At 37.1% G+C, this 25,129-nt stretch overlaps 2 protein-coding genes across 8 annotated transcripts; both read left to right on the top strand.

Annotated features, from left to right (window-relative positions):
* The first annotated feature begins 1,134 nt into the window (after positions 1 to 1,134).
* CHR5 (chromatin remodeling 5) lies at positions 1,135 to 19,949 on the top strand. Of its 7 annotated transcripts, none has more exons than XM_011091857.3 (31): positions 1,135 to 1,605; positions 1,946 to 2,724; positions 2,859 to 2,926; positions 5,058 to 5,501; positions 5,905 to 6,132; positions 6,268 to 6,351; positions 7,625 to 7,684; positions 7,780 to 7,883; positions 8,092 to 8,143; positions 9,393 to 9,456; positions 9,631 to 9,724; positions 9,836 to 9,923; positions 9,995 to 10,129; positions 11,026 to 11,217; positions 11,309 to 11,376; positions 11,887 to 11,980; positions 12,106 to 12,230; positions 12,322 to 12,385; positions 12,745 to 12,957; positions 13,844 to 14,086; positions 14,201 to 14,311; positions 14,562 to 14,648; positions 14,803 to 14,985; positions 15,195 to 15,275; positions 15,351 to 15,587; positions 16,742 to 16,897; positions 16,989 to 17,166; positions 17,387 to 17,568; positions 18,295 to 18,639; positions 18,731 to 18,824; positions 19,051 to 19,949. In XM_011091857.3, the coding sequence occupies exons 2-31, from the start codon at positions 2,061 to 2,063 to the stop codon at positions 19,461 to 19,463; spliced, it is 5,151 nt and encodes a 1,716-aa protein (XP_011090159.1). In that variant the 5' UTR covers positions 1,135 to 1,605; positions 1,946 to 2,060; the 3' UTR covers positions 19,464 to 19,949. The 7 variants fall into 7 exon arrangements, with proteins under 7 accessions (XP_011090159.1, XP_011090163.1, XP_020552647.1 ...); XM_011091861.3 differs by having other exon boundaries at positions 5,908 to 6,132; XM_020696988.2 differs by having other exon boundaries at positions 2,020 to 2,724.
* Positions 19,950 to 21,704: 1,755 nt separating this feature from the next.
* Positions 21,705 to 24,922, top strand: AGT (alanine:glyoxylate aminotransferase). Its single transcript, XM_011091863.3, has 6 exons — positions 21,705 to 21,862; positions 22,653 to 22,928; positions 23,289 to 23,573; positions 23,665 to 24,031; positions 24,146 to 24,356; positions 24,629 to 24,922. The coding sequence occupies exons 2-6, from the start codon at positions 22,724 to 22,726 to the stop codon at positions 24,764 to 24,766; spliced, it is 1,206 nt and encodes a 401-aa protein (XP_011090165.1). The 5' UTR covers positions 21,705 to 21,862; positions 22,653 to 22,723; the 3' UTR covers positions 24,767 to 24,922.
* Positions 24,923 to 25,129: the final 207 nt, after the last annotated feature.

Consider the following 25,129-nt stretch of genomic DNA (forward strand, 5'->3'; position numbering starts at 1 on the left):
CACTTCATCATCGAGAATATTTCTGATTTTTTTAAATAATAATAATATTGGCGTCGTAAAACTTCACCTATCATAATAAATCAGTATGTGAATTATACTAGAATGTCTGATAAAGAAAAGTGTTTTGTTAAAAGCTTAAAAGTACTTGTAAATACATAGTTTGGGATGATGTTCAGCTCAGATTTCCCTCAAAATTAATCCCACTTTTAGAGTTTGATCAAGCACAAAAATGGGATGTGTAGGGTTATCCATTGGTTTAGCTAATTGTTTGGCTTAATCAATTTGCTCAAGATGAACAAATATTTGATTTAAATTCAATAAAATAGAAGAAAAAAAAGGTATATTCTTTAATTTTTAATAAATAATTGATTCGCCTAATACGTTGGACCTATTTTCTCATTTTCAAAAACCTACGTCCACATTTCAAATACTTATTACAGTTTGATTCTCCATTGTTTCAATTGATTTCATTTACTAATGTAGTCAAGTAATATTCATCACAGTTGATTTATTAATTTTAAAAAATAAAAGATCCCACATTTTAAAAGAATATATATTAACACGTTAATTACATCCAATTTAATACAAAAATTTATTTAGAAATTCACAAATTTTAATCTGCATAATGTGCAACAGATTGTTCGATAAAAAATAGGCCTAATTTATCCCGTAACAACTTAAAGATGAATGTTAAAAAATTTACTATTCTTTGTAAAACGGGACATTGATACAAAAAAAATTAAATATTTTTATCTATTTTGTTAAATTTTTTTCCCCAAAACATGCTAAAAGTTTCACTTTATTTAGTGCAAATACAAACATGAGTTGTCAAAAACTTCTTCAAATTATGAAAGCGCAGCTACGAGTTTATGCCACTCAGAGAGCTCAACAAGACGTTCTCAAGGCCCCCAAAAGGCAGCTTCTAGACGAATAAAGCGTGTCTTTCTCAGTAAAAGCGTGCTTGTCATTACACTGGCGATAAGAAGTGAGAGTCTCCTTAATCAAAGTAGTACGTCGTGCGGTGAGGGTGGTACGTGGACTGAGAAATGACGGAAGTGTCCTGAGATGGGGATTAATATTCCAGTTTTTAACCACCCATCTGTATCTATATATGAGTGTGGCCTAGGGAAAAAAATAACCTCTCACAAATCCGAATTTCCTATCTGATTATCTCTTTCTCTCTCTAAAAATAAACCCGGAAAATACATCCATACGCCCACCTCCCCTCCCTCCCTCCCTCTCTCTCTCTATTTTCTCTCTCTAGAAAGTTTTTTCTTTCCTCTTCGGGACATCATCGAACGACAACAGTGGTAGAATAAATCCAATCGAGACCTTCGATTCGTTGATTTTGCTGTCCTCAACCCGCTTTGCGTCTGGGCGCAAATTAGCGGTTTCAAACCCGACCCAAATTTGGCTCGCGGAAGCCTGCAAACGGTATCGTTTTTGAAACCTATCTTTCCCGCCGCCGGCTTTACTGTCGTCGGGCATAACCAGTCCCCCGGTGTATCGGGTGTTTAAACCTCCCCTCCCCACCGGATTTACGAAAATACCCTTGACTGAATTGCGTGATTTCTTTCCCCTCGCTTTTGTTCTGTGTGCGCCAAGGTTAGTTTCTTGAAAACAAATTTGACAATCAGCTTCCCTTTTCCGACCCATATGCAATTTTTTTTGCTAGTAGAACAAGGGTTTTCTCCAATGTGGATTTAGGGTTTTTCTAAATTGATTACACTGTCGGGAAATTCAAGCTTTCTTCTAGTGTTCTTAACGGATTCTGAGTGTCAAGTAACCGATCCATATTTTTGCTGTAAAATTTGTTAAATTCTCAATATTAATTTATGGGTCGTGTAATAAGATTTTAAATCGAGAATAGTTTAGTTTAAAAGTTGAGGTGGTTTGTGTTTTTTTTGGCTATCCAAGTTGCTATTTAATATCGATGTGTATACAGAGCTTTTTGGAGGGAGCTTTTTGGAGAAAGTAATACGCACTCCCCCTTGCCTTCAATTGTTTGGTTGCTTTCAGATTCTGGGACTCTATAAACAACTCCATGTGACGAATAGTGCATGGCGTTTTTTAGAAATTCTTCTGGTGGAGTAGTAGAACAGATTTCAGTGAGTGAGACAAGCCATTCACAGCAGCTGACAATGAATAACAGTAGACTTCAGGAGAATGTGGCTACCGATAATGAGGAAATGCCAGGGCCTACATCTAGTATAAATATTGGAGAAGACAGTAGCAGTAATATCAGGATAGGAAAAACACAGCCTCATATGAGGGGTACGACTATGGGGGGAAAGTGGGGTTCGACTTTTTGGAAGAATACACAGTCAAAGACAATGCCCCATGGAGCATCAGAGTCAGGGGAGGAGTCTAAGAGTGGGTCCGAATACAAAGGGTCTGAATTGGAGGAATCATCTGATGGAGCAGAGGACAGGATGGAATCCGAAAATGACGACGATGCACAAAAAGCAGTATCTGGAAAGGGACATCAGATTGTTCCTGCAGATGAGATGTTATCTGATGAGTATTATGAGCAGGATGGTGATGATCAGACTGAGTCTCTGAATCATCATAGAGCAGTGAACAACTCAAGTGGGTTTAGTTCGAAGCCACCACCTCGGCTTGCTGCTGATAGTAGTATCTCTAGAAAATCAAAGGGGTTGAAAGCCAACAAATACGATGATGAAGATGCTGACTATGAAGAAGATGATGACGAAGAGGAAGATGGTAACTGTCATTGTCTTTCCTTTTTGTCTGATCAATGTAATTTTTACCCATACTACGTATGAATTTTGGCAGAAATGCCCTTTGGTCTAAATTTTTTGTGTGGCATCAAAATTGGCATGTTCGCTTGCTTGCAGAAGATGACCCTGATGATGCTGACTTTGATCCTGATTATGGGGCGACAAGGGGGCCCAGAGGAATCAAGGTGTTCTACTATTTTCTGCTATACCCGATGCATGGTTAGAATATCTATGATAAATTGTGGCTTGATTTACACTCAATATTGAGTGAGTTGATTAGTAGTATGTGTACTGCAGTTACCAGAATTTATGATTTGACATGGTGGTATTCTCTTGGTTTTTGATCGCTAGAACAATAATACATTCTATGACTTCATGTGTATACCATATCTAGAACGTGTTGTTTTTTAGGCATTGTAGACTGCTTTTTACGTGTAATCCTTCAACGAAGTGTGCTTTCGTGCACCTTAGGATTTAAAATTTTAGATAACATGAATATAGATGAGTGTTTAGATCAGGCAAATAGAGATTTCATTGGTTGTTTAGTCGATCTAGATTTAGTTTTTGTTGAAGAGGTAACAAGTGAAATATGAACTCGGATTTTTAAATTTTTCCTCTGTTCCTTTCTTTCTTTCTTTTTACATTTTCCACGGTAGAATGAGAATCAGGTCTTTGTTTGGCTCAGCAAGTATATCTGGTACATAATATTCCTTATTAGTGGAAAATGAATATATGCAGACATAGAGAAAGGAGGCATACACCTGGAATGTATGGAACTGGAGAGCAAGGCTGGGCTTGATAAGTTGTCTTTAAGGGTTAAGAAACACATGCTTGTGAATCTGTTTTATGTAAAAAATCCCTACTTAACTCAAAGTTAGATTGGATGTGGGTCATAGCCAGTGTGTTTGAAATTACTAGTGTTTATTCTTTAATGTAAAATGTATAATTTGATTTATGTTTCTAGCAACTGTAAGAATTAGGATGTGTAGAATCTGAGCTCGAAAGTATCTGTATGGGTCAATGAATGATCTGTGGGAGATGCTATATGTGGCACATTGATTAATAAACATGAGCCAGATGAAAATGGAATTAAACTGCATATATATGGGGGTGTGATTTACTGACGAGTTATATATTTCTATATATATAAATGCTCATATTTATGGCAAACAATAACGCATGCAACATAATTATGCATGATAATAATAACTGCTTGCTTTGTATTTCTTACCCCCTAGGGAAACATTGTTTCCTTGCTGTCTTTTGTAGCTTTTACTAGTATGAATTATTCAAGTGTTTACAACATGGCCCGTCATGTGTCCCAGCCTTTAAAAAACTCGGGTGGTGGGTTCAAATAGTGATTGCTGTTCCTTTCTTTATTTAATTGTTCTTCTCTCTCCCCCTTTTTGGAGAGAAATCAAAGGAATTTGGTACCTCGACAGTCTGAAAGTTTGTGTATTTGATATTAATAAATTCACACTATACTGCATCAAGCTTCCATGCTTTTTAGATTGGGAAGACATCAATGTTTGAGAGATGTTGGCACGTTCGATTTGTTTACATACATTTTTAGGGAAACCATAAAATTGAAAAGGTTTGTAATTTTTAGTTGTTTCATGTTGAAACTTTATGATAAGTTTTAGACTTCACAACAAAAGGTGGTTGAGTAGAAAGAAAAAAGTTATTGAGAGAGTTTGAAGGAGAAAATGTGATGGGAAGTACGAGAATCAAAATTACAATATAACCTTTCAGCTTTTAGCGTGTGGTTAAGATGGCAGCATAAACTATATTTCGTGCATTTTGCCCTCATTAGTTCTAAGAACATACATGTACAACTAGTTTCTGCTTAATGAAGTTCTACAAGACACTTTCCCTTTTTGGATAAAACCTATCTGGCAAGTGTTCAATTTCCATCCTTTAGGATGAAGTGCCAACTTACTCCCTGCTGCTTCATGATTATGCAATGGATAATTGGACTAATTTTTCTAGAATTCTAGAGTTTTATCACTTAGCCTTGCACACTATTAACACATGTGTGCATGTCTCAGCATGATACAAATATTCTCATTCTGTACACAAGCACACCTCTTGTAAGTCTGCTGGCTTCTTGGCTAATACCTTGACTTTGTTAAAACCTGTTGCCTCTTCATCTATTTCTACTTTAGTTTTAATGTTTATTTACTAAAAATAATCCCTAGCTTTCTACGTAATGTGGTGAAGATGTGTTCTCTTGGGGAATTTAATGAAAGCCTTATTTTACTTTGGCTATGTTCTATGTGAACTTAAGCGGGGACCAGTTTTTCCATCCATGTGCAGGATAAAGATGATGATTGGGGTGCCGAAGAATCTGATGAGGAGGATAATGTTGAGGATGATGATTTGGATTTCTCAGACGACGATGATGTCTACTTTAAGAAAAATAAGGCCAAACAATCAGGTAAGAGTGGTCGTAATTTGAAGTCTACCAGGGGACTTAGATCAATTGCTTCATCCAGTCGGCGAAAGAAAGGTAGGACATCTTTTGAAGAAGATGATGAAGAGTCATCTGCCGAGGAATCTGAAAATGGTAGTGATGAGGACTTTAGAAGTACAAGGAGAGGTGCATCAGTTCAAAGGAAGAATGTTGGTCGATCTGCTTCAGCTTCTGTTTCTAGTAGGAACAATGAACTGCGAACATCAGGTCGTTCAGTGCGGAAAGTATCATATGTTGAGAGTGATGAAAGTGAAGATATTGATGAAGGCAAAAAAAAGAACCTGAAGGTGTGTTTGTCCTGGTTCTACTTTATGTTATTTTATCATTAAACTTAATGAGCTTACAATGTCTTGTCAGTTATTCCCATGTTGTTTGGATCCTGCTGGTTTATATGGTTTGCGTTCATTAGTTAATGTCTGCTATATGTTTCATGAATTGTGGTGGACAGTCTCTTGTTCTGGCTTCTATAGTAATATACAGTAGTTAAAGGAATCTGTAAGCTATTGGCAATTTGGTTGCCTATGCGGAATCTTTAATGGGGGAAGATTCAGCTGCATTGCATTGTTTTCTTGATTTGCACAAGTTACCTTCTATTTTCTATTTTGTCTTGTGGAAGTAAATAATTTTATAGCCCCTTAATTTATATATGCTCTTCCTGCTGTTGAGTTATTTGTTAATACTTTTTTCAAGAAGGAAGAGGCTGAAGAAGAAGACGGCGATGCGATTGAGAAGGTATTATGGCATCAACCAAAGGGCATGGCTGAAGAAGCTTTAAGGAATAATAAATCGACCGAGCCTGTGTTGATGAGCTATTTGTTTGACTCGGAACCGGATTGGAGTGAGATGGAGTTTCTAATAAAGTGGAAAGGCCAGTCACATTTACACTGTCAATGGAAACCATTTTTTGAGTTGCAGAATGTAAGTTATTCAAATATCAGTTTATAATGTTTATTGCTGTCAGATAGAATTAGAGGAACTTGTATGTTTGCAGTACTATAGATTGAAATCGTGTGCATTTTTCAAGAAAACCTGACATGCTCTGTGATTTTTCAGCTCAGTGGTTTTAAGAAGGTTTTGAATTATACCAAAAAAGTTACAGAAGATATAAGGTACAGGAAGATGGTATCTCGGGAGGAGGTAATGTTTTGATATCACTGTGGCAAATCCTTGAATTAATGTTTGAGGATACATATGCATGCATGCAAGAGGCTCTGTATGTGCAGTTGGATCTCTCTTTCTTGTATGTATGTGCATATATACCTGCTAAGGTGCAAACTTACACAAAGCGTAGTCCGCATTATGGATGTGTCTGTATCAAATATTATGCTATGATGTCTATAAGTATGCAGAAGGCTATTACTGTCTCTTAAACTTGGATGGATATGTATGTTTTGAAGTTTTTAGTCTTCCATGGAAATGCAATATCCATTGCAGACGGTGACCTGTGACTGCTGAATGCTAGGCTGGAATTTATGGTAGGTTTGGTGTGAGCCTAGCTGCAAGGCCTTGAGTTAATGTGTGCTTGAGCTACCACTTGTCTGGTTCATAAACTGTGGTTGATGGGCCTAGCACAGTAACATAGAATTGTCAAAGGTTGAGGTTGATGTTTTGGAAGACATTGAATTAATTATTTTTGTGAGAACTCGTCAGTTTACAATTTATTGCAGATTTTCTATTTTGTCCCCTCTGGTAGATTTTGAGAGTGAGATTTTCATATTTGTTGTTGAGCTGTCTCACCAAAATTATGTTTTTAAAGGGTCTGCTTGGGCTCACCTGAGAAATGGTTTCTACTCCTCTCTCTTTATATATGATGAGTATGGCCTGTTATACGATCTTTGCAGCATATGAAATATTTCCGCGCTGGCTGGCCTCTCTAAGTACTTTAGCTGATGCACACACATTTGCACTTTAAGCAATTAGGTTAGTTATTGGTGCAAAGTTAAATGTTGTATGTGCTGATCAACCTGTTTCATTTTGAGGTTTCTAGGAGGACTGTTATTCATTTAGATGTATGCTTGCCTTTTTGCAAATAACTGAATAATTATGTTACCTTAGATGATCAAACTGTATTTTTAGTTTTGACCTTGACTGTAACTGGGATCATATGCTTAAACATTCTCTTAATGAGAATATATGATATTGACTGAATGATTCCTTCTTGTTGTTTTAGAAACAGTAGTGTAATCTAGATCACCTGGATCTGAAATTTACGGAAAGAACTAACTTTTCATACAATCTATGCCTGCTAGAGAGTTGAACATATTCTTTATACATTGAGCCTGTCACCCTGTGTTCTCAATTTCCCATTTCTCCCAATGGAAACATGAGACATTTAACCTCTTTATTTGTTGTGGATGGCCCAATTGTCTTATCCCATTCTTAAAACTTTCACTTGTCATATGTGGACCAGATTGAGGTAAATGATGTCAGCAAGGAAATGGACCTGGATATCATAAAACAGAACAGTCAGGTCTGCCTTTCTGGTACCATAATCTTTTTGGGTCACCTCACTATTTCAAATTCCTCTGAAAAGTTGTTTGATGGGGTTGGGTAATGCATACTCAGGTGGAGAGAGTGATTGCAGATAGACTCATCAAAGATAGTTTGGGTGATGTAGTACCAGAATATTTGGTCAAGTGGCAAGGACTGTCTTATGCTGAAGCTACTTGGTAATGTGAATATGTGACTTAAATTTGCTTTCGTGGGCTTGCCTTCTCCTAGTACGACTTGATCAGGATCAACCTATATATTAACTCTATATTACACCATTCCCATGGTGTCTGTCCATATATTGGGATTGGGATCTAATTTATTTTCTATATTTCATATTATAATATTAATCAGAGTTTTGAGGTGAACACTGTTTGTGTCTTGTAGGGAAAAGGATACTGATATTTCGTTTGCCCAAGATGCCATTGACGAATACAAGGTAACACTTCTTCTAGCTTTGTTGTTACCTGGTGCATCTTTGATGTCTTCATGGCATTGACTGGGATTGTTTTTGCATGCGGTTAGCCATGAGTTAATTGTTCTTCAAGCCGTTTTCCTTGGGAAATCTTCTTTAAGATTAGTTTTTTTTCATAAATTGTCTCGATCTAATTGGTGACTTATTGTATTCGTGAATCTTGGCACGCTGTTGTTCGTTTTCTCTTTTTTGTTATCAAGTCTTGCAATCATTTTTTTTTGAAGATATCATCGGGAGATATTTTTTCATAGTATAGTTTGATCAGTTTATGAAAACAAGGAACGGGAAGGTCTTTAGACCTTTGTACTTCTGCTGCTGTATATACATACTTGGTTTGTGTACAGATTTGATTTGTTAGAACTGCAACTAGTCTAGTTATGGATCTTAAGCTTTGAAGTAATTTATATTGTACTTGAAGCTTTTGAAGATGCAATATATGTACCACCAAATACTGCTTGGTATAATACTTGTATATGTACAGTATTTCCTTTCCTTTCCACAGTTTTGGGGAGAAATAAGTTATACTTTGTTATGCTTATTCTTATATCCTTTGTGACATTTCTACTGCATTCATCAGACTTGAAACTTTTGGTAATTATACATGCTAGATACATAGATTTATAAATATATGTATTTGTCTTTTGGTTTGTAAACAATTGAAGTGAACCAGTTGTAGAAATACAATTTTTTTCCCAATGAATCTGAGAACAGCCTATCACATCCCTAGCTTATCTGTTGTGTGATTTCGGTTGGGGCGGTTTAGCTGTTGTTTATATCTGCACCCAGCTGAGAGGGTTGGTGATTAGAAATAGGACTGGTTGGCCTTGTGGGTAATAGGGAGAGGGGTAATGATTGTGAGAATGTGAGATCAACATAAGAGAAGTTTCTTTGGGATATTATAACGAATAGAGACTGATGAAGAGGTAAGCTCTCAAATGAATGCGTGTATTTGTTTTGGAAACTGAGTTCAATTCAACTTGTTCGAGAGCGACATGTTCATCTTGACATAGAGGGTTTAAATGTCTACTTCTACCTTCAACAAGTTTTACACGCTATATTTAAATGTGATGGATCTGTTTCTGTTTGGTTCACTGGCCTTGCTACATTATACGTTCCATAAGAGTATTAAATTCACTTGCGTCTGGGTTAAAATTCTTTACTTAATGTATCAAATGTGCATTAGTATATCAACATAATGACCTTATGAAAGCAGGCTAGAGAGGCTGCAGCAATGGTTCAAGGGAAGACTGTTGATTTCCAGCGCAAGAAAAGCAAAGGTTTGTTAGTCCACTGTGTGCTCACTCGTTTGTGTTCAGTTGGATGATTTGTATTTCATGTATGTTTTAATGCATTTATCATACAGAGTCTCTCTAAGTCAGAACTTCTTTTGAAACTTTATTGAAGAATGTAGTCCATGTTCCCATATTATAAAGATTGCTTTTCTCTCTCAGGGAGTCTCAGGAAGCTTGATCAGCAGCCTGAGTGGTTGAAAGGGGGCAATCTTCGAGATTATCAGCTTGAAGGCCTGAACTTCTTGGTTAACAGGTGCGGGGCTTGGTTCTAGCCTGAAATCTTTATAACAAGGTTCTTCTTGCTTTATGTTAATCAATTTACTCATTCCAAGCTGTGCTGATCAGTGACTCTTTTGCAGCGCAGCTGGAGAAATGATACTAATGTAATTCTAGCTGATGAAATGGGTCTTGGTAAAACTGTCCAATCAGTTTCAATGCTTGGTTTCTTGCAGGTACTTGATGTTGCTAGTTAACTTTGAATTCTTTTTTGGGTTTGTTCACTAATTCATAATGATTTCCACAGAACGCTCAGGAAATTCAAGGACCATTTCTTGTTGTTGTTCCGCTATCTACTTTGTCAAATTGGGCAAAAGAATTTAGAAAGTGGTTGCCTGACATGAATGTCATTATATATGTTGGAACACGTGCTAGCCGTGAGGTAATTTTCATTATGTTCAAGATATATTGTAACCCATTTTTGGAATTTATGCTCTTAGATTAATAGCTCTTCTGGGCTGTGTTAGGTGGTGGATGCTGTACTTTCGTTTTTCATTTTCTGTTTTTCTATTGTGATGGATGGACCTTAGTGGTCACATCTCCAAATTCATTATGCAAACATCTGCTTGGCTACTTTTCCCTTAGGAGATGTTTACTTCATTGGACTAGAATTATATAGGCTAGTCAAATGTTGAAGTGTGTATTATAACAAAAGTGTTCATATTATCTTATAATTGCAAATACCACCTCAGAGGCTGTTTTGGCCCAATCATGCTTTCAGTACATTGAAGTAAACAAGGTTAAATTCTATTGAATAATCATACCACACATATAATTCCACTTCAATCGTATCTTTCAATTATCACATCTTTGAAGTAAACATGCCCTTAAAAGTATCCACGTTTTTGTAAAATCTTACAGCTAGCTTGTTTATGTTTTCATTTTCAGTTTTTGAAACAGTAGAGAGCATGCTTGTTTATATATCTTCTCACTGGAAATGTTTTCTTATCATTCTCATCTCAATCATTACTTTCTTATATGCGTACATATATATATAATATTTTAATCATTAATCTTATAAACTATAATATATTTTTTTCATAGTACTTTATCATGACATCAATAACAATTTTAAAGCAATAAAAAAATTAACTATCAATTTCATTTAAATAAAAAACGTGTTTGATTCAACACCACTAACAATTAAAATATAGAACTATCATCTTTATCTAATGAAAGAATATATTGATTTGACACCACTATGTGCGCATCATCACCTCTATAGTTTTTTGAAGGTTTTTTTTTCCTTTTATGATAACGTTGTCCATATAATTGCAGGTGTGCCAGCAGTATGAGTTTTTCAATGAAAAGAAAACAGGCAGGAGTATAAAATTTGATACCCTGTTAACTACATATGAAGTGTTATTGAAGGATAAGGCTGTTCTGTCTAAAATTAAGTGGAACTATCTTATGGTTGATGAAGCTCATAGATTGAAGAATAGTGAGGCATCTTTATATACAACATTATCGGTATGATAAACTTTTCAGTTGAATTTACTGCTCTGGTTTGGTTGTCCTTCTAAGTTGCTTGGACATTGTTTAGTGACTTTATGTTTTGCAGGAATTCAGCACGAAGAACAAGTTGCTAATTACTGGCACTCCCCTGCAAAACAGTGTTGAGGAGCTATGGTGATATGTTTATTTCATTTTGAGAATTGCTGTTTGCACATTATGCCCTGACTAGGAGTTTGATTATCTTTTGATGTAAAATATAATTCTGAATGGATTTAGCATTTAGCAGAAGTTCATCTTTCTTGCAGCTAAGGAAAATGATTTAGCTATCCATAGAGAATTTATGAGAATTGGTAGTTGCTTGTAATAATTTTCTGATTGACATGCTCTACTGATGTTTTGATTCTGCAAAGTTCTAGCTGCCTTAGGCAGATTTGTTTCAACTCCTTTTTAGTTTTCTTGCTTCCTTTATTCCATGACATTTCTTTTGGTTTCTCCCAAGCCCTAGGGAGAAGGGTCTGTTAAAGTCTATGGGGATGGTACCTTTGGGTTTGGGTTCAGCAGGATTTGTTACGAGTCTTTTCCTGTGTTTTCGTGTTCATTTAACAAGGAGTTCTCTTAATGTGCTTAAATCTTACTTTTTGTGGGAACTGATATATGTGTATTTATCTACTATACCAATTGCAGGGCTTTGCTTCATTTTCTTGATCCTGACAAGTTTAGGAGTAAGGATGATTTTGTTCAGAAGTACAAGAATCTTAGTTCATTCAATGAGATGGAGGTATTAGTTCTTTCTTCTTTCCTCCTCTTGGGTCTCAACATGATCAAATTTTCTTCATCTGTTTTGGTTTAGAGATTAGTTTTTGAGGTGTAGCAGTCAATTCCTGTTTTTTAACTTTCTTGCAGCTTGCTAATCTTCACATGGAATTGAGACCTCACATTCTCAGAAGAGTCATAAAAGATGTAGAGAAGTCTTTGCCTCCTAAAATTGAGCGCATCCTTAGGGTTGAGATGTCACCACTGCAGAAACAGTGAGTGCTTTTGGAACCAAAAAAAAGATCTTATTGCTTTGTGATTATTAATTTTACATCCTCAAATTCGTTTTCACTGAACATCTTTCAGGTATTATAAGTGGATTCTGGAACGAAACTTCCATGATTTGAATAAAGGAGTTCGTGGGAATCAGGTTAGTGTTCTTGTGATCTTCAGAAGACTCATTGGTAGATATTAGCAATTAAGCTCTATAGTGAAATTCAAGATGTATTGCTTATTATCTGGTTTTCATTATTCTGTTCTCGTGCACTCACGTGGTGCTTCACTAACACAATCCACGCTATTTTCCTCAGTTTTTGTTTGCATTTACTGTGTCTTGTTCAGAATAGGAAGTACTAAATCTGTTCCACGAAGTGTCAAAATAACCGTTAATTGGTTGCATGTGCCTCCAAATGTTTTGTTAATGTGGCTTTAGCTTATTTGGGGATGCCCCATTTATCTAAATATTAGAAGTGATGGAACTTCTCATTGTCATTCAAAACAACTATGCAGGTATCACTTTTAAATATTGTGGTGGAGTTGAAGAAATGCTGCAACCATCCATTTCTGTTTGAAAGTGCAGACCATGGTTATGGTGGCGATACAAATTTCCTAGGCAGCACAAAACTGGAAAGGATTATTTTAAGTAGCGGGAAGCTGGTTATACTAGATAAGCTGCTTAACAGATTGCATGAGACAAATCACCGGGTGTTAATATTTTCTCAGGTTTGCAGCATTTTCTTCATCATTGTTGTAAGACATGGTATTTGGATTGCTGTTTTGTTTTTCCAAGTTTATCTTATATGACTTGAAGATATTTAGGGTTTTCAGATGAACTTGTTGGACTTCTGAAACGTTTTGGGATGAGCTTGAGCAACTTCCTTTTTTTTTTGACCTTTTGCATTAGTTCATATCACATATCAGTTTTGGGGTGGTTAGATTAGCTTGATTTGTGTTGCCCGTTGATGGAAATTGAGAAGTGCTTGGAGCTTGCCATAAATGCAAATTGGCCCTGATATGATTCTTTCCAGAAATAATACCGAGCTGGTCGTCTGGTTTTCCTTGAGCTCTGAATTCTACCATTACAATCTCTGTTTTATATTGTACACGAGATATTGACTTTATGAAAATTTCCCACTTTATTGATGATGTCTTTGTCAGCCAATCATATAGGATAATTGTGTGGGCTCGTAATGGCTCCTCTAGCAACGATTCCTGCCGGGCACTTGGTCCCACTGGCTCTATTTATCATACACTGACACTTATGTTTTACCTGAAGTATTCATGGCATTCTAGAATTGCGCTTGAAGTTGGCTTTGATAGTGACTGTTAAGGAAATGGATGAGATGGCTGTGCGTGAGCATTGAACAAACTTATTAGCCGATCATATTTCCTATACACTTCTTGCAGTAATTTTGAATTCAAGATTCTTTGTCTGATGGTGGCATAGTTTTGGATTGCAATTACTTATTTTTCTTGGTGGGTTTATAACGTACTTTATATTCCTGCAATAACCTTCCAATGATGGAGAAAAATTGGACTCTCAAGTCTTGCTTTAGTTTCTCATTCGTATTCGAGTACACTGAAACTAAGCAGTCTAATTTGACCACAGATGGTTAGGATGTTGGATTTACTGGCGGAGTATCTCTCTCTAAAAGGGTTCCAGTTTCAGAGACTTGATGGTAGTACAAAGGCTGAGTTACGTCAGCAGGCTATGGATCATTTTAATGCTCCTGGAAGTGAGGATTTCTGTTTCCTTCTTTCAACTCGTGCTGGTGGCTTGGGTATTAATCTTGCAACTGCAGACACAGTTATCATATTTGATTCAGATTGGAATCCGCAAAATGATCTACAGGTTTGTGGCAGTTGATTCTTGTAGCAGACTGTCCAATACTTTTTACAGTCTGTGCTATATTACTTATGCCAGCGGTCATAGTCTTACTACTTTAATATTGTTTTGTTGAATAAGGCAATGAGCCGAGCTCATAGAATTGGGCAGCAAGAAGTAGTTAACATTTATCGGTTTGTCACTAGCAAGAGCGTTGAAGAAGATATCTTGGAGCGTGCCAAGAAGAAGATGGTACGTTATGCTGCAAAACTTTTCCATGGTCATGGTTTTATTCTCATTTCATGTTTAAACTATCATGGAGATTTGTTTTTTTTTTTATATGAATTTTTCAACGACGTCGTTTATCTTCTAGTGTAATACGTGAATCAAGTTAAAGCTTGCTGGTTGTATCAACATCCTTTTTCAATTTATGGAGTGGTCTCCATCGAAGATGATGTATGTCTCTTGTCTGTGTTCTCACTTCATGATGCTTTCTTTTTAGGTTCTGGACCATTTAGTTATCCAGAAGCTGAATGCAGAGGGCAGACTGGAGAAAAAGGAAGCGAAAAAAGGAAGTTCTTTTGATAAAGTAAGCATAAGAAATAAACCAATCCTGTTGATTTGAAGATTTTTCAGTTGTGTTTATGTGTGCCTCCTATGCTCTACCTTTCTATTACTGAGTCAATGGTAGATGCTTTCTTATTGTGGTTGCCAGTTCTTATGTTTTGCTTTCTGTTATGTAGAATGAGCTTTCAGCAATTCTGAGGTTTGGGGCAGAAGAACTCTTTAAGGAAGACAAAAATGATGAGGAAAGCAAGAAAAGGCTTCTTAGTATGGACATCGATGAGATTCTTGAAAGAGCAGAGAAAGTAGAAGACAAAGTAAATGAAGGAGAGGAAGGACATGAATTGTTGAGTGCTTTTAAGGTTAGCATATAATGATTCTTCTGTTGAATAGTAGATTAGCCATTTTTCTTGTCCCAGTTTTTCATTATATCTTCATCAATTTTTTATATGCCTGCCTTCTTCATTATTAACATGGTTCTTGGTTGAGTTGTTTCACTGATTGAATGCTTGTGGCATTTTATCTCTAATTATTCCCCTCCTTAACTGAATTATTCTGTCGTCATATGCAGGTGGCTAATTTCTGTAGTGCCGAGGATGATGGAACATTTTGGAGCCGGATGATAAAGCCAGAAGCCATTGCACAAGCTGAGGTATGCAATTTATCCTGAGGGATGTTGTCTCTTACAAATTATTTCTCTGTGATAAGTTCTTTTTTTGTATTATAGGATGCTTTAGCTCCCCGAGCAGCACGAAATATTAGAAGTTATGCAGAGGCTATACCACCCGAAAGGAGTACTAATAAAAGGAAAAAGAAGGGAGTTGAACCTCAGGAAAGATTGTCGAAGCGACGCAGGGCAGATTCGGGTTACTCTCTTCCAGTCCTTGAGGGTGCTACTGCTCAAGTGAGAGGATGGTCTTACGGAAACTTACCCAAAAGAGATGCAACACGGTTTTTTCGTGCGGTAAAGTTACTTCACTTGGTAACTATGGATGAGATTTAAGCCTTTGTGGACTCTGTAAGCTAAAATGAGTGGGATAAGGACAAAACTGTCATTTGTATTTTACACCTTTTTCTTGGTCATGCTGTTCCTCATTCTTCCCTTTTTATGCCAACTCAAAAGACACCTTTTACCACTCACATGTATACTATTCAAACTACAGGAAAGATAACTTAGTTGCTAGAATATGTATGTTCTGCCATCTGTGACAATTTCTTTTAGGTATTCAATCTGAATTCTTCTGTTCTGTTCTGCTCTGCTCTGCTGAATCATGTTTGTGAAAATTGGGGTCTGGATTTTTTTCTGGTTAAACAAATTTCCTTTGGCAGAGGATGTGAGTTAATTTTAGTCCGTATAGGACACTGTTGCATGTACTTTTGCATTACGAAAATACCTTAATGAATTATCTTGAAATTATACATGCTTCTGGAAACTAGTGAGGGTAAGATCTTTTGCATTTTATTATGAAATTGAATGATAACAACATTTGACATGAATTTGTAGCACAAAATTAATCTTTATACACTTTTGAACTTCCGTCTAGGGTTTGGTCTTGTATAATATGAGAGATTTGTATGACAAAATTCAGATTTGTTTTTGGGCTAGAAAAGTGTCGGAGATGAGCTCTGCTTCTGTAAGGAGGCCTGTTTTGGTTGCCTATGCTTTTGGGCTGCTGGGGTGGGCATCAAATGCATATGTGATAAGAAAATTTAAGGGTCCAGCAGAATCAAACAACTATAAATACAATCTGTTCTACAGTATTAAACTGATTGACTCCTGCAAGAAAACAATTAGGACTCGGGAGTTATTCAGAAGATTTATTCAAGTGGGACTTGGGATAAAGCTAAAAACATAATGGAAATCTTTACAGAAGAATGATGGTCTTATGGTTAGTATAACATCCTAGATTTTACTCCAACCATCTTTCATCACCCCAGACTACCTCGTTGAGATATTCAAATGTTGGAAAAAAGCTGATTCGACTTCGAACTATATTGATTCTCTTCTTCTGAGCTCAAGTATTTTGAAGTATTCCTCTTTAAAAATTTTTCCTTTCTTCAAATGTTTTGGGTCTGCATCTTTAATAGGATTTCTGTCTTATTGATGCTGATGATTAGGTTAAGAAGTTTGGAAATGATAGCCAGATAAGCTTGATAGCTGCAGAAGTTGGTGGAACAGTTGAAGCTGCTCCAACTGAAGCTCAAATTGAGCTATATGACGCATTAATTGATGGTTGTAGAGAAGCAGTTAAAGGAGAGACTCTGGACCCAAAGGTTTGTCCCTGCTCTGTCTACATATGCTAGTCTATAGAGTATGGAAGCCATGCTGGTACAGCAGCTGAAGCTTGTTATAATATTTGTTTAGGGTCCGCTTTTGGATTTCTTTGGCGTTCCTGTAAAGGCTGATGAGGTGTTAAGCCGTGTTGAAGAACTTCAGCTCCTTGCCAAGCGAATTAGCCGGTATGAAGATCCTATCTCTCAATTCAGAGCACTTGGATATCTCAAACCATCCACATGGTCTAAAGGTTGTGGATGGAACCAGAGTAAGTAAAAAAGTTTTTTGCCCCCTTGCTTTTATGTGCATCCATTTTTTCCTTTCTCTTGCATGTATGTTTTTCCTCTAGTTACTGTAAACTGGTTTCTGAACTTAATCTGGCTCCTTCCTGTGCTGGATGCCTGGAGTGATGTGATGTTGTGGTAGAAATAATATACTGCTTAATAATTTTGGTTGATTGCATAACTTGTTTGTCTTGACACCATCAGAGGATGATGCAAGGCTGCTGCTTGGAATTCACTATCATGGATTTGGCAATTGGGAAAAGATAAGATTAGATGAAAAACTCGGTCTTACTAAGAAGATTGCCCCTGTGGAACTCCAACATCATGAAACTTTCTTACCGCGAGCCCCCCAACTGAAAGAACGAGCTACACAGCTTTTGGAAATGGTAAGCTGGATGCTTGCTTGAAAATCAGTCCCACCCCATTAAGTTGATAATGGACATTTTTCTTTTATTTATAATCTCAGATGTGCTTTAAGTGGATTGATAATTCAGTAGAACATATACTTTCTCTGACTATGCAAATCCTTATTATGGAAAACAGAGTACATTCTTTGGACTGTCGGTAAGGTTTTTCTTGGAGCTGGAGAGTTTGTAGGATAAGCCTTCTCTTTTCTGTGACATTGAGTATCACAATAGGTAAAGGTGTTGGGATAACCGAAATAGAAGATAAAAGGCATTCCCCCTGGCATGAGTATGGATGTCTGTTCAAGTTATCCCTGGTTGCTTGTGTCAAATTTTCATGAGATGAAGTCTCTTTATGTGGTTTAATTTGTTTGTTTGCTGGTTGTATAGACGTCCCGCCTTATTATTTTGTAATTAGTGTTCACTTGAGCATTCGTGCACCTCTTGATGCTGCATATTTGAAGAAATTGTAGGGATGCATATTAAGATAACCTTGTTTTGGGTCCAGGCTGAAGTTTATGCCTCAACTTTCTTGATTATCTGGAGCATCTGCTTTGGAGTTCTATTCAAATATTATCTCCATTATGTTTTCTCATCATTGGGTTTAGGATTTACTTTTGACCTGGAATTCTGTTTTGCCTGTTATACCTGTGATTCTCCAAATTTATAGGCTGTTTATTAGTCGCTGTCTGCATAACCTTTTCTCAGGAAGTTGCAGCTGTTGGTGGGAAGAATTCTAACGTGAAAGTTGGACGGAAGAATGCAAAGAGACAGAAAGAAACTTTTATGACATCACGTGGAAGGGGCAGACAAGGGAAGCCTGGTTCTCCAAGTGTGAATGTTCAAGCTAACAGAAAAAGAGCTCCAAAATCCCAGAAGATTGAGCCGTTAGTTAAAGAGGAAGGTGAAATGTCTGACAATGAAGAAGTTTATGAGCAGTTCAAGGAAGTAAAATGGAGGGAATGGTGTGAAGATGTCATGATAGATGAGGAAAAGACTCTAAAACGTCTTCAAAAACTGCAGTCTACCAGTGCAGATCTGCCGAAGGAAAAGGTGGGTCTGAATATCAGCGACCACCACTCCTTGATTGCTTTGGTTTTTTCTCATAAGGTTGAACTTTGCTCCTAACTTGCTATTATTGCAGGTGCTTTCCAAAATTCGGAATTACTTGCAGCTTATTGGTCGAAGGATTGACCAAATTGTTTCAGAATACGAGCAGGAGTCTTACAGGCGAGGAAGTATGTACTGTCATCTGTGTATCATTCATTCAATTTGCCCTCTGCCTCCCACTCGATAGTTCTTTCAAGAATTATAAGTCTGTATGGCTGCATAGATTAGCGGAAGAATAATGACGTGTGGGTTGGGAGGAAATTGTCTTCGGAAAGTTAGAAACAAAGATGAACGGCTTTGTTGTACTTTTTTTCTGTTCATGAAAGGGTTTAATATAGTTGTGTCTTTCTGCAGGGATGACCACACGATTATGGAATTATGTATCTACCTTTTCGAATTTATCTGGTGAGAGACTTCAACAAATTTATTCCAAACTTAAACAGGAGCAACAGGTGGCTGGTGTGGGACCATCCCATATTAATGGCTCTGCTCCTGGACATCAAACAGCAGCATTTACACATAGGGATCTTGATGTGGGTAAATTTGAAGCTTGGAAACGGAGAAAAAGAGCTGAAGCGGATGCTTCCCATATCCAGCATCCACATCAAAGACCTTCAAATAATGGGACATGGTTACCTGATCCGAACTCTTCAGGGATTCTTGGACCACCACCATCTGATGGCAGACAATTCAGTAATGGGAGGCCTTACAGGATGCAACCGGCTGGCTTCCCTCCGAGACAGGGTTTCTCATCTGGTATCAAGTAGCTTGTTGGGACATTTGTGAGTAGCTAAGGACTAGCCAGTTGTAGCTTGAAGCCCATTGGTTCTTTGGCAACAGAATCAGCTTCCCTGAGGATCTTTGTTCTCCAAGGTTTTGGACCATGAGAATACCAGTTTTGCCTTATACTTATGGTTGATGTGAAGCTGCTTGAAATACCAGACTGCATATGTTGAAGCAGGTGAATGCAGAAAATTCTGAAGATGACCTGATGTTGGAAGGCTGACTTGAAAGAAAGATATACTTGGAAATCCTCTTTAACAATTCTTTTTGCCTTTTTGCTTTCTTATATTAATTTAGTCTGGAATTTCATTACGTATATAGTGGATAGTTGAAAGGATGCGATGGTCATTTGTGATACACCACGCAGACATTTTTGTATGTATAATGGGATGACTTCAGAAAGTGTAAATGGTACAATTTTGCTCGGTTGACTACTAAAATCTTATAAATGCAATTCCCAGTTTTGTGCATATTTAGCATGGTTACTTGTTAATCAGGTTTTGCGTCTTAAATATGCTTGTCTCTCTACGCTTTGATAGCCTGCATGTTCTATCTAAGCTGTGCTCATCAAAGCGCTCTGTCTCTTTTAACACACAAACACATATATAGGCATACCCCAACACCAGGTGTATGGATGTAACGCACATATGCATAGAGAGCACATGTAGATCTGTCTGGCTTATGTGTGTGTGTGTGTGTGTGTATGTGTATGTATATATATATATATATTGGGAGGGTCTGTTGATGTTTTGATCTCCGTTAATTGAAGCATAGCCTTTTGATTGGGGTGTTTTGAATTGATTAAGACTTTGAGTTTGCCTTGCAGGATGAGTTTGTTAATTGAAGAATAGCCTTTTGATTGGGGTGTTTTGAATTGATTAAGACATTGAGTTTGCCTTGCAGGATGAGTTTGTACTTCAGCTAAAAGGTCGCAGGTAATGTGAAATTAGAACCTTTCATGTTTGTTAAAATTATAACTTGATGATGCTCAAGTTTTCACAGTTAAAATCTTCCGGTTTTAGGACATGAGCGAAAATTGTGCTGAAACAATGCAGTTTAGCTAATGGCAGGGTGCCTTCACTCCAAGTCGTCCCCTTCGTAATGTTCGATGATATCTGTTTTCCCCTCTAGCAGCACCATTCCTACATGTATTGATGGCTTTCAAATGGAAGTGATCCTTTCACTTTTTAGGTATTTCAATTAGTATGGATTGAAGAATTAGTGTGAATGGTGTAATCAATTAACGGACAAGGTTTCTGTTTATTTGATGGTAATCTTTTGGTTTTTCTCTTGATCCATACACACTTCTGTTGCAGCTTGTTAATAATATGGAAAACATGCAAGACATACATACTGGCAAAGGAAGCTGTGCAATTTGTTTGTGTGATGGGCTCATCCTCATTCTCACACAACACGAGATAAAAACAAAATAGAGAGTTGTGAAAGCAAAGGAAGATAAAATACAAAAACAGGAAGGGTTCGTTGTGTGGCTTTGTTTCCATGGTGGATGGATGTTGTGGTTCAAACCTCAAACCCATTTATCACGTTATCCTTTACATGCTCTTTTCCACCTCTAGCTTTCTAAACTTTTTCTATGGTGCTTATTAGGCGTGTATTTTTCTAGTAGCTTTTCTCATCCTTCTTTCTTTTAATTTCTTTTTGCACCCTCATACTTTGCTGTATTTGCGGATTAACTCCCTTCTTTTTCCATTTATTATAATTGGAAATATGGATTACTCGAGGTTTTTAAACTACGAAAACCACTTTTCTCTCAAATGGTATATGTAAAATATATATATAAACTACACAAGTTTTTAGTAATTTGCGTGTAACTAACAAAGTTATTATTTAATTGTTGTATCAAACACGTACGTGTTAATGTTCTAAAATCATATTGTTATGTATTTTATGTATTGTTACTAGCACATCACCCTCTATCTTGAATCAAATGAAATAGTTTTGAATAATTTACTAGTGAAGAAACCTTATATAAGTGTGCCAAAATCATCTGAAAATCTGATAAATATTCATGCCTCCTTATTTGGGTATAAACTGTAATAAAGCAAAGTGTTGTGGGCCAAATAGAAGTGTAACCAGAAAGCAATGGCATGACTGCAAAACCTCAATAATTTATTATTATTATTGTAAAAAGACAATTGCTGATATCATTCATTCTTAGCCGCAGGATTGAGATTGGTGCACTTCTTATCTGCCACGTTAGAGAAGTCCAACATGGGACCCAAGCAGAGCCGTGATTGGTCTCCCGCGCTCTTATAAAATTTTGTACAAACTCCCTTTGGCCTTTTCATCCTCTCCCCATTCCCTTTCTTGTTTCCTAATTCCTCCCTGCAAAAAGGTCCCTCTTCCCGCAGATCCCACTGAGGTACACTACTCTGCTTTTTCTGAATTCCAACTCGCTTTTCTTGAATTTAATCTTCTTTTCTTTAAAGGATACACTTATATCCATGCATGCATGTTATATATATATATATATATATATATGTATGTGTGTGTGTGTGTGTCAATCTTGAATCTGTTACGTTCTGGTGCATCGTTTGACCATCAGATATTCTTTTATGCTCAACTTTGATTCATTGCAGTATTATTACAAACAAGACTGTTTTATGTTGAGTTTTCGTTGAAACAAATTTGAGAATCTTGTCTGAAAGAAAAAAGCTTGCTTTACATCTTCTTGAAATTTTTCTGACAGAAGTCCTGCAGCTTTCTTTGGATACATAGTCTTAGTTAGAAAGCTTGATTCTATCGAATACTACTAATTAGCATAGTTTTAAGAAGGATAACTATACCATCTTCCGCTGTTAGTTTGGCTAATCATATAGAATTCCTTTTGGTTTGGAAATTATGACGTCCACTGTTGTTACTTATTTCTTGCTATAATCACCTCTTTGCAGTAGTTAAACTGACGAAAACTTTTAATGATGTCAATACCAGAAGTTTCATATACCTCTGAAAGTGTTCTCACATTATGATGAATATTGTTTTTATCTTCCCATAATCTTTGTTAGAGAAACTCTAAGTGAAAATTGGATTAGAGTATCCTTAAATTGATAAGATTTGAATGAATCATCATGCAATCTTCCTATGTTAATTAGATGTTCTTCATGGCCGTCTTTGAGGTTTAAAGGAACCGGTACTTCCTGCAAATGTTTCAGGGACTTGGGTGTACAAGAATTCTGTACAGATTTGAGGTTGTGTTATCTTCTGAGGTTGCAAGTTGCCAAAGATGGACTATGTTTATGGCCCAGGAAGGAACCACCTCTTTGTTCCAGGACCTGTCAATATCCCGGACCAGGTCCTTCGTGCGATGAACAGAAACAACGAGGATTACCGCTCTCCAGCTGTTCCGGCACTCACAAAGACCCTGCTTGAAGATGTCAAGAAGATCTTTAAGACAACTTCTGGAACTCCTTTCCTCATTCCAACCACAGGTACTAAATGAAAGAAGCTTTCGGTTGTACAACTGTCTTTGTGAATGTTCTTCTGGTCACTTCTGTACCTATCAGCATTAATGTGTTTAAAAAGTTGAAATATACCACTTGATGCTTCAAACAAATGATATATTTGTGCATAGCTGGACTAGTTTGTTAATTTCTATATATTGTGTTGATTGAGTAACATCTTGGCACGAGCTTTACTCTTCCTTCGCTAGAAAGCACTAACAGAGTTGAATTCCTTGTCTATGGAGTGATAAAACGGAATTCATCATACCTCATTTAGGACATTAGTTCTGTGTTCTTGATCTCGTAATTACTCATGATTTGCTAATTGAAGTTGTTTTCTGGAGACAGGGACTGGTGCATGGGAAAGTGCACTCACAAACACATTATCTCCCGGTGACCGAATTGTCTCTTTCCTCATCGGACAATTCAGTTTGCTCTGGATTGATCAGCAGCAACGTCTCAACTTCAAAGTTGATGTTGTTGAAAGTGAATGGGGTCAGGGTGCTAATCTCGACGTTTTGGCCTCAAAGATAGCGGAAGATAAAGCACATACCATTAAGGCCATTTGCATTGTCCACAATGAGACGGCAACAGGAGTTACCAATAACTTGGCTACCGTAAGAAAAATACTAGGTAGGCATTCCTCAAGTAACTCTACCAAATATATGCAAAAAATTACCCGTATAGTGATGAAATGTAACTAGAATTTGTATATGTACGTCAGATCATTATCAGCACCCTGCACTCTTTCTTGTGGATGGAGTTTCCTCCATCTGTGCACTTGATTTCCGCATGGATGAATGGGGCATAGACGTCGCTCTTACTGGTTCACAGAAAGCTCTTTCTCTGCCCACTGGATTGGGAATAGTGTGTGCAAGCCCCAAAGCTCTTGAAGCCACCAAGACTGCTAAATCAGTCAGAGTTTTCTTTGATTGGAATGATTACTTGAAGTTCTATAAATTGGGAACATATTGGCCATATACTCCTTCCATTCAGCTTCTGTATGGGCTGAGAGCAGCGTTGGATCTCATTTTTGAGGAAGGGCTTGACAATATAATCGCAAGGCACACTCGGCTCGGCAAAGCAACGAGGTAGACCGTTTTCTTGATCCCACCTGCCGCTGTGATTAACCTCTCATGACTTTATAATCTGTAACTTCTTTTTATCTGAACATTTTGGTTTCAACCGTTGTCCTGGAAATGCAGACTTGCAGTGGAGGCTTGGGGCTTGAAGAACTGCACTCAGAAGGAGGAATGGTACAGTGACACAGTCACTGCTGTGGTTATTCCCTCATACATTGACAGCACAGAAATCGTTAGACAGGCATGGAAGCGTTACAACTTAAGCTTAGGCCTTGGACTCAACAAAGTAGCTGGGAAGGTTTTCAGAATCGGGCATCTTGGTAACCTGAATGAGGTATGTTCTCTTACATTCTTACATTATACAATAAAACACCATCTTGAAATAAAAAGATCAAAACTCGACAAATCAATAACTAGCTGAGTTAACCAACTCATCATATTCGGCTAAAGAAACCTTTTCAAAGCAACATCACACATAATTTTAGTCCAAGAATCATCGGTTTTGCAATGGCTCTGCATACTAGAAACATGCTTGGCCGATCCCTTTTATTCATATGACTCGAATTCTTTCCAATGTTGAAGTAAAGATTGACGCGTTTGGTGCAGTTGCAACTACTGGGGTGTCTTGCTGGAGTGGAGATGGTACTGAAGGACGTCGGCTATCCTGTGAAGCTTGGCAGTGGGGTGGCGGCCGCATCTGCCTACTTACAGAACTCCACTCCATTGATTCCTTCCAGGATTTGATCTGTCATAACTATATTTTCCCTTTTGCGATCATATGGTTATACTGTAAAAAGATTTGCACAATAGCCTCTCTTTCTGGCTTTTGTATTTGGTTTAAGTGTTGTTTGATGGACCTTTTGTATCTAAAACTTTGTATGAGAACAAGCTTCTTCTTCATGCCTTGCTGCACTCACAGATCATTCAATGGATGCATAATAGTTACAATGTTTATGAAATAATCCAACACTTCTAAAATAAATAGTCACCAGAGTTGAGGTCTACTCACTTCACTTGTGTACCAGAATTTATTTAACCTAAAATAAATTGTACCAAATTGACCTTTTTCAAAGTTTGGGTACCAAATATAAATAAGGGTAAATTACA

This window comes from Sesamum indicum, linkage group LG9 (genome assembly GCF_026168435.1).
Source record: "Sesamum indicum cultivar Baizhima isolate 11 linkage group LG9, ASM2616843v1, whole genome shotgun sequence".
In the NCBI taxonomy this organism is placed as follows: Eukaryota; Viridiplantae; Streptophyta; class Magnoliopsida; order Lamiales; family Pedaliaceae; genus Sesamum; species Sesamum indicum.

What these genes read in the sequence shown, in the direction of transcription:
- CHR5 (XM_088885227.1), top strand. Translation starts at nt 2,061, where the DNA reads ATGGCGTTTTTTAGAAATTCTTCTGGTGGAGTAGTAGAACAGATTTCA. An exon ending in AACAGTGTTGAGGAGCTATG is followed by an intron (nt 11,377 to 11,886) that starts GTGATATGTTTA and finishes TACCAATTGCAG; the next exon opens with GGCTTTGCTTCATTTTCTTG. An exon ending in CAACACGGTTTTTTCGTGCG is followed by an intron (nt 15,588 to 16,741) that starts GTAAAGTTACTT and finishes GCTGATGATTAG; the next exon opens with GTTAAGAAGTTTGGAAATGA.
- AGT (XM_011091863.3), top strand. Translation starts at nt 22,724, where the DNA reads ATGGACTATGTTTATGGCCCAGGAAGGAACCACCTCTTTGTTCCAGGA. An exon ending in TTTCCTCATTCCAACCACAG is followed by an intron (nt 22,929 to 23,288) that starts GTACTAAATGAA and finishes TTCTGGAGACAG; the next exon opens with GGACTGGTGCATGGGAAAGT. An exon ending in ATCTTGGTAACCTGAATGAG is followed by an intron (nt 24,357 to 24,628) that starts GTATGTTCTCTT and finishes CGTTTGGTGCAG; the next exon opens with TTGCAACTACTGGGGTGTCT.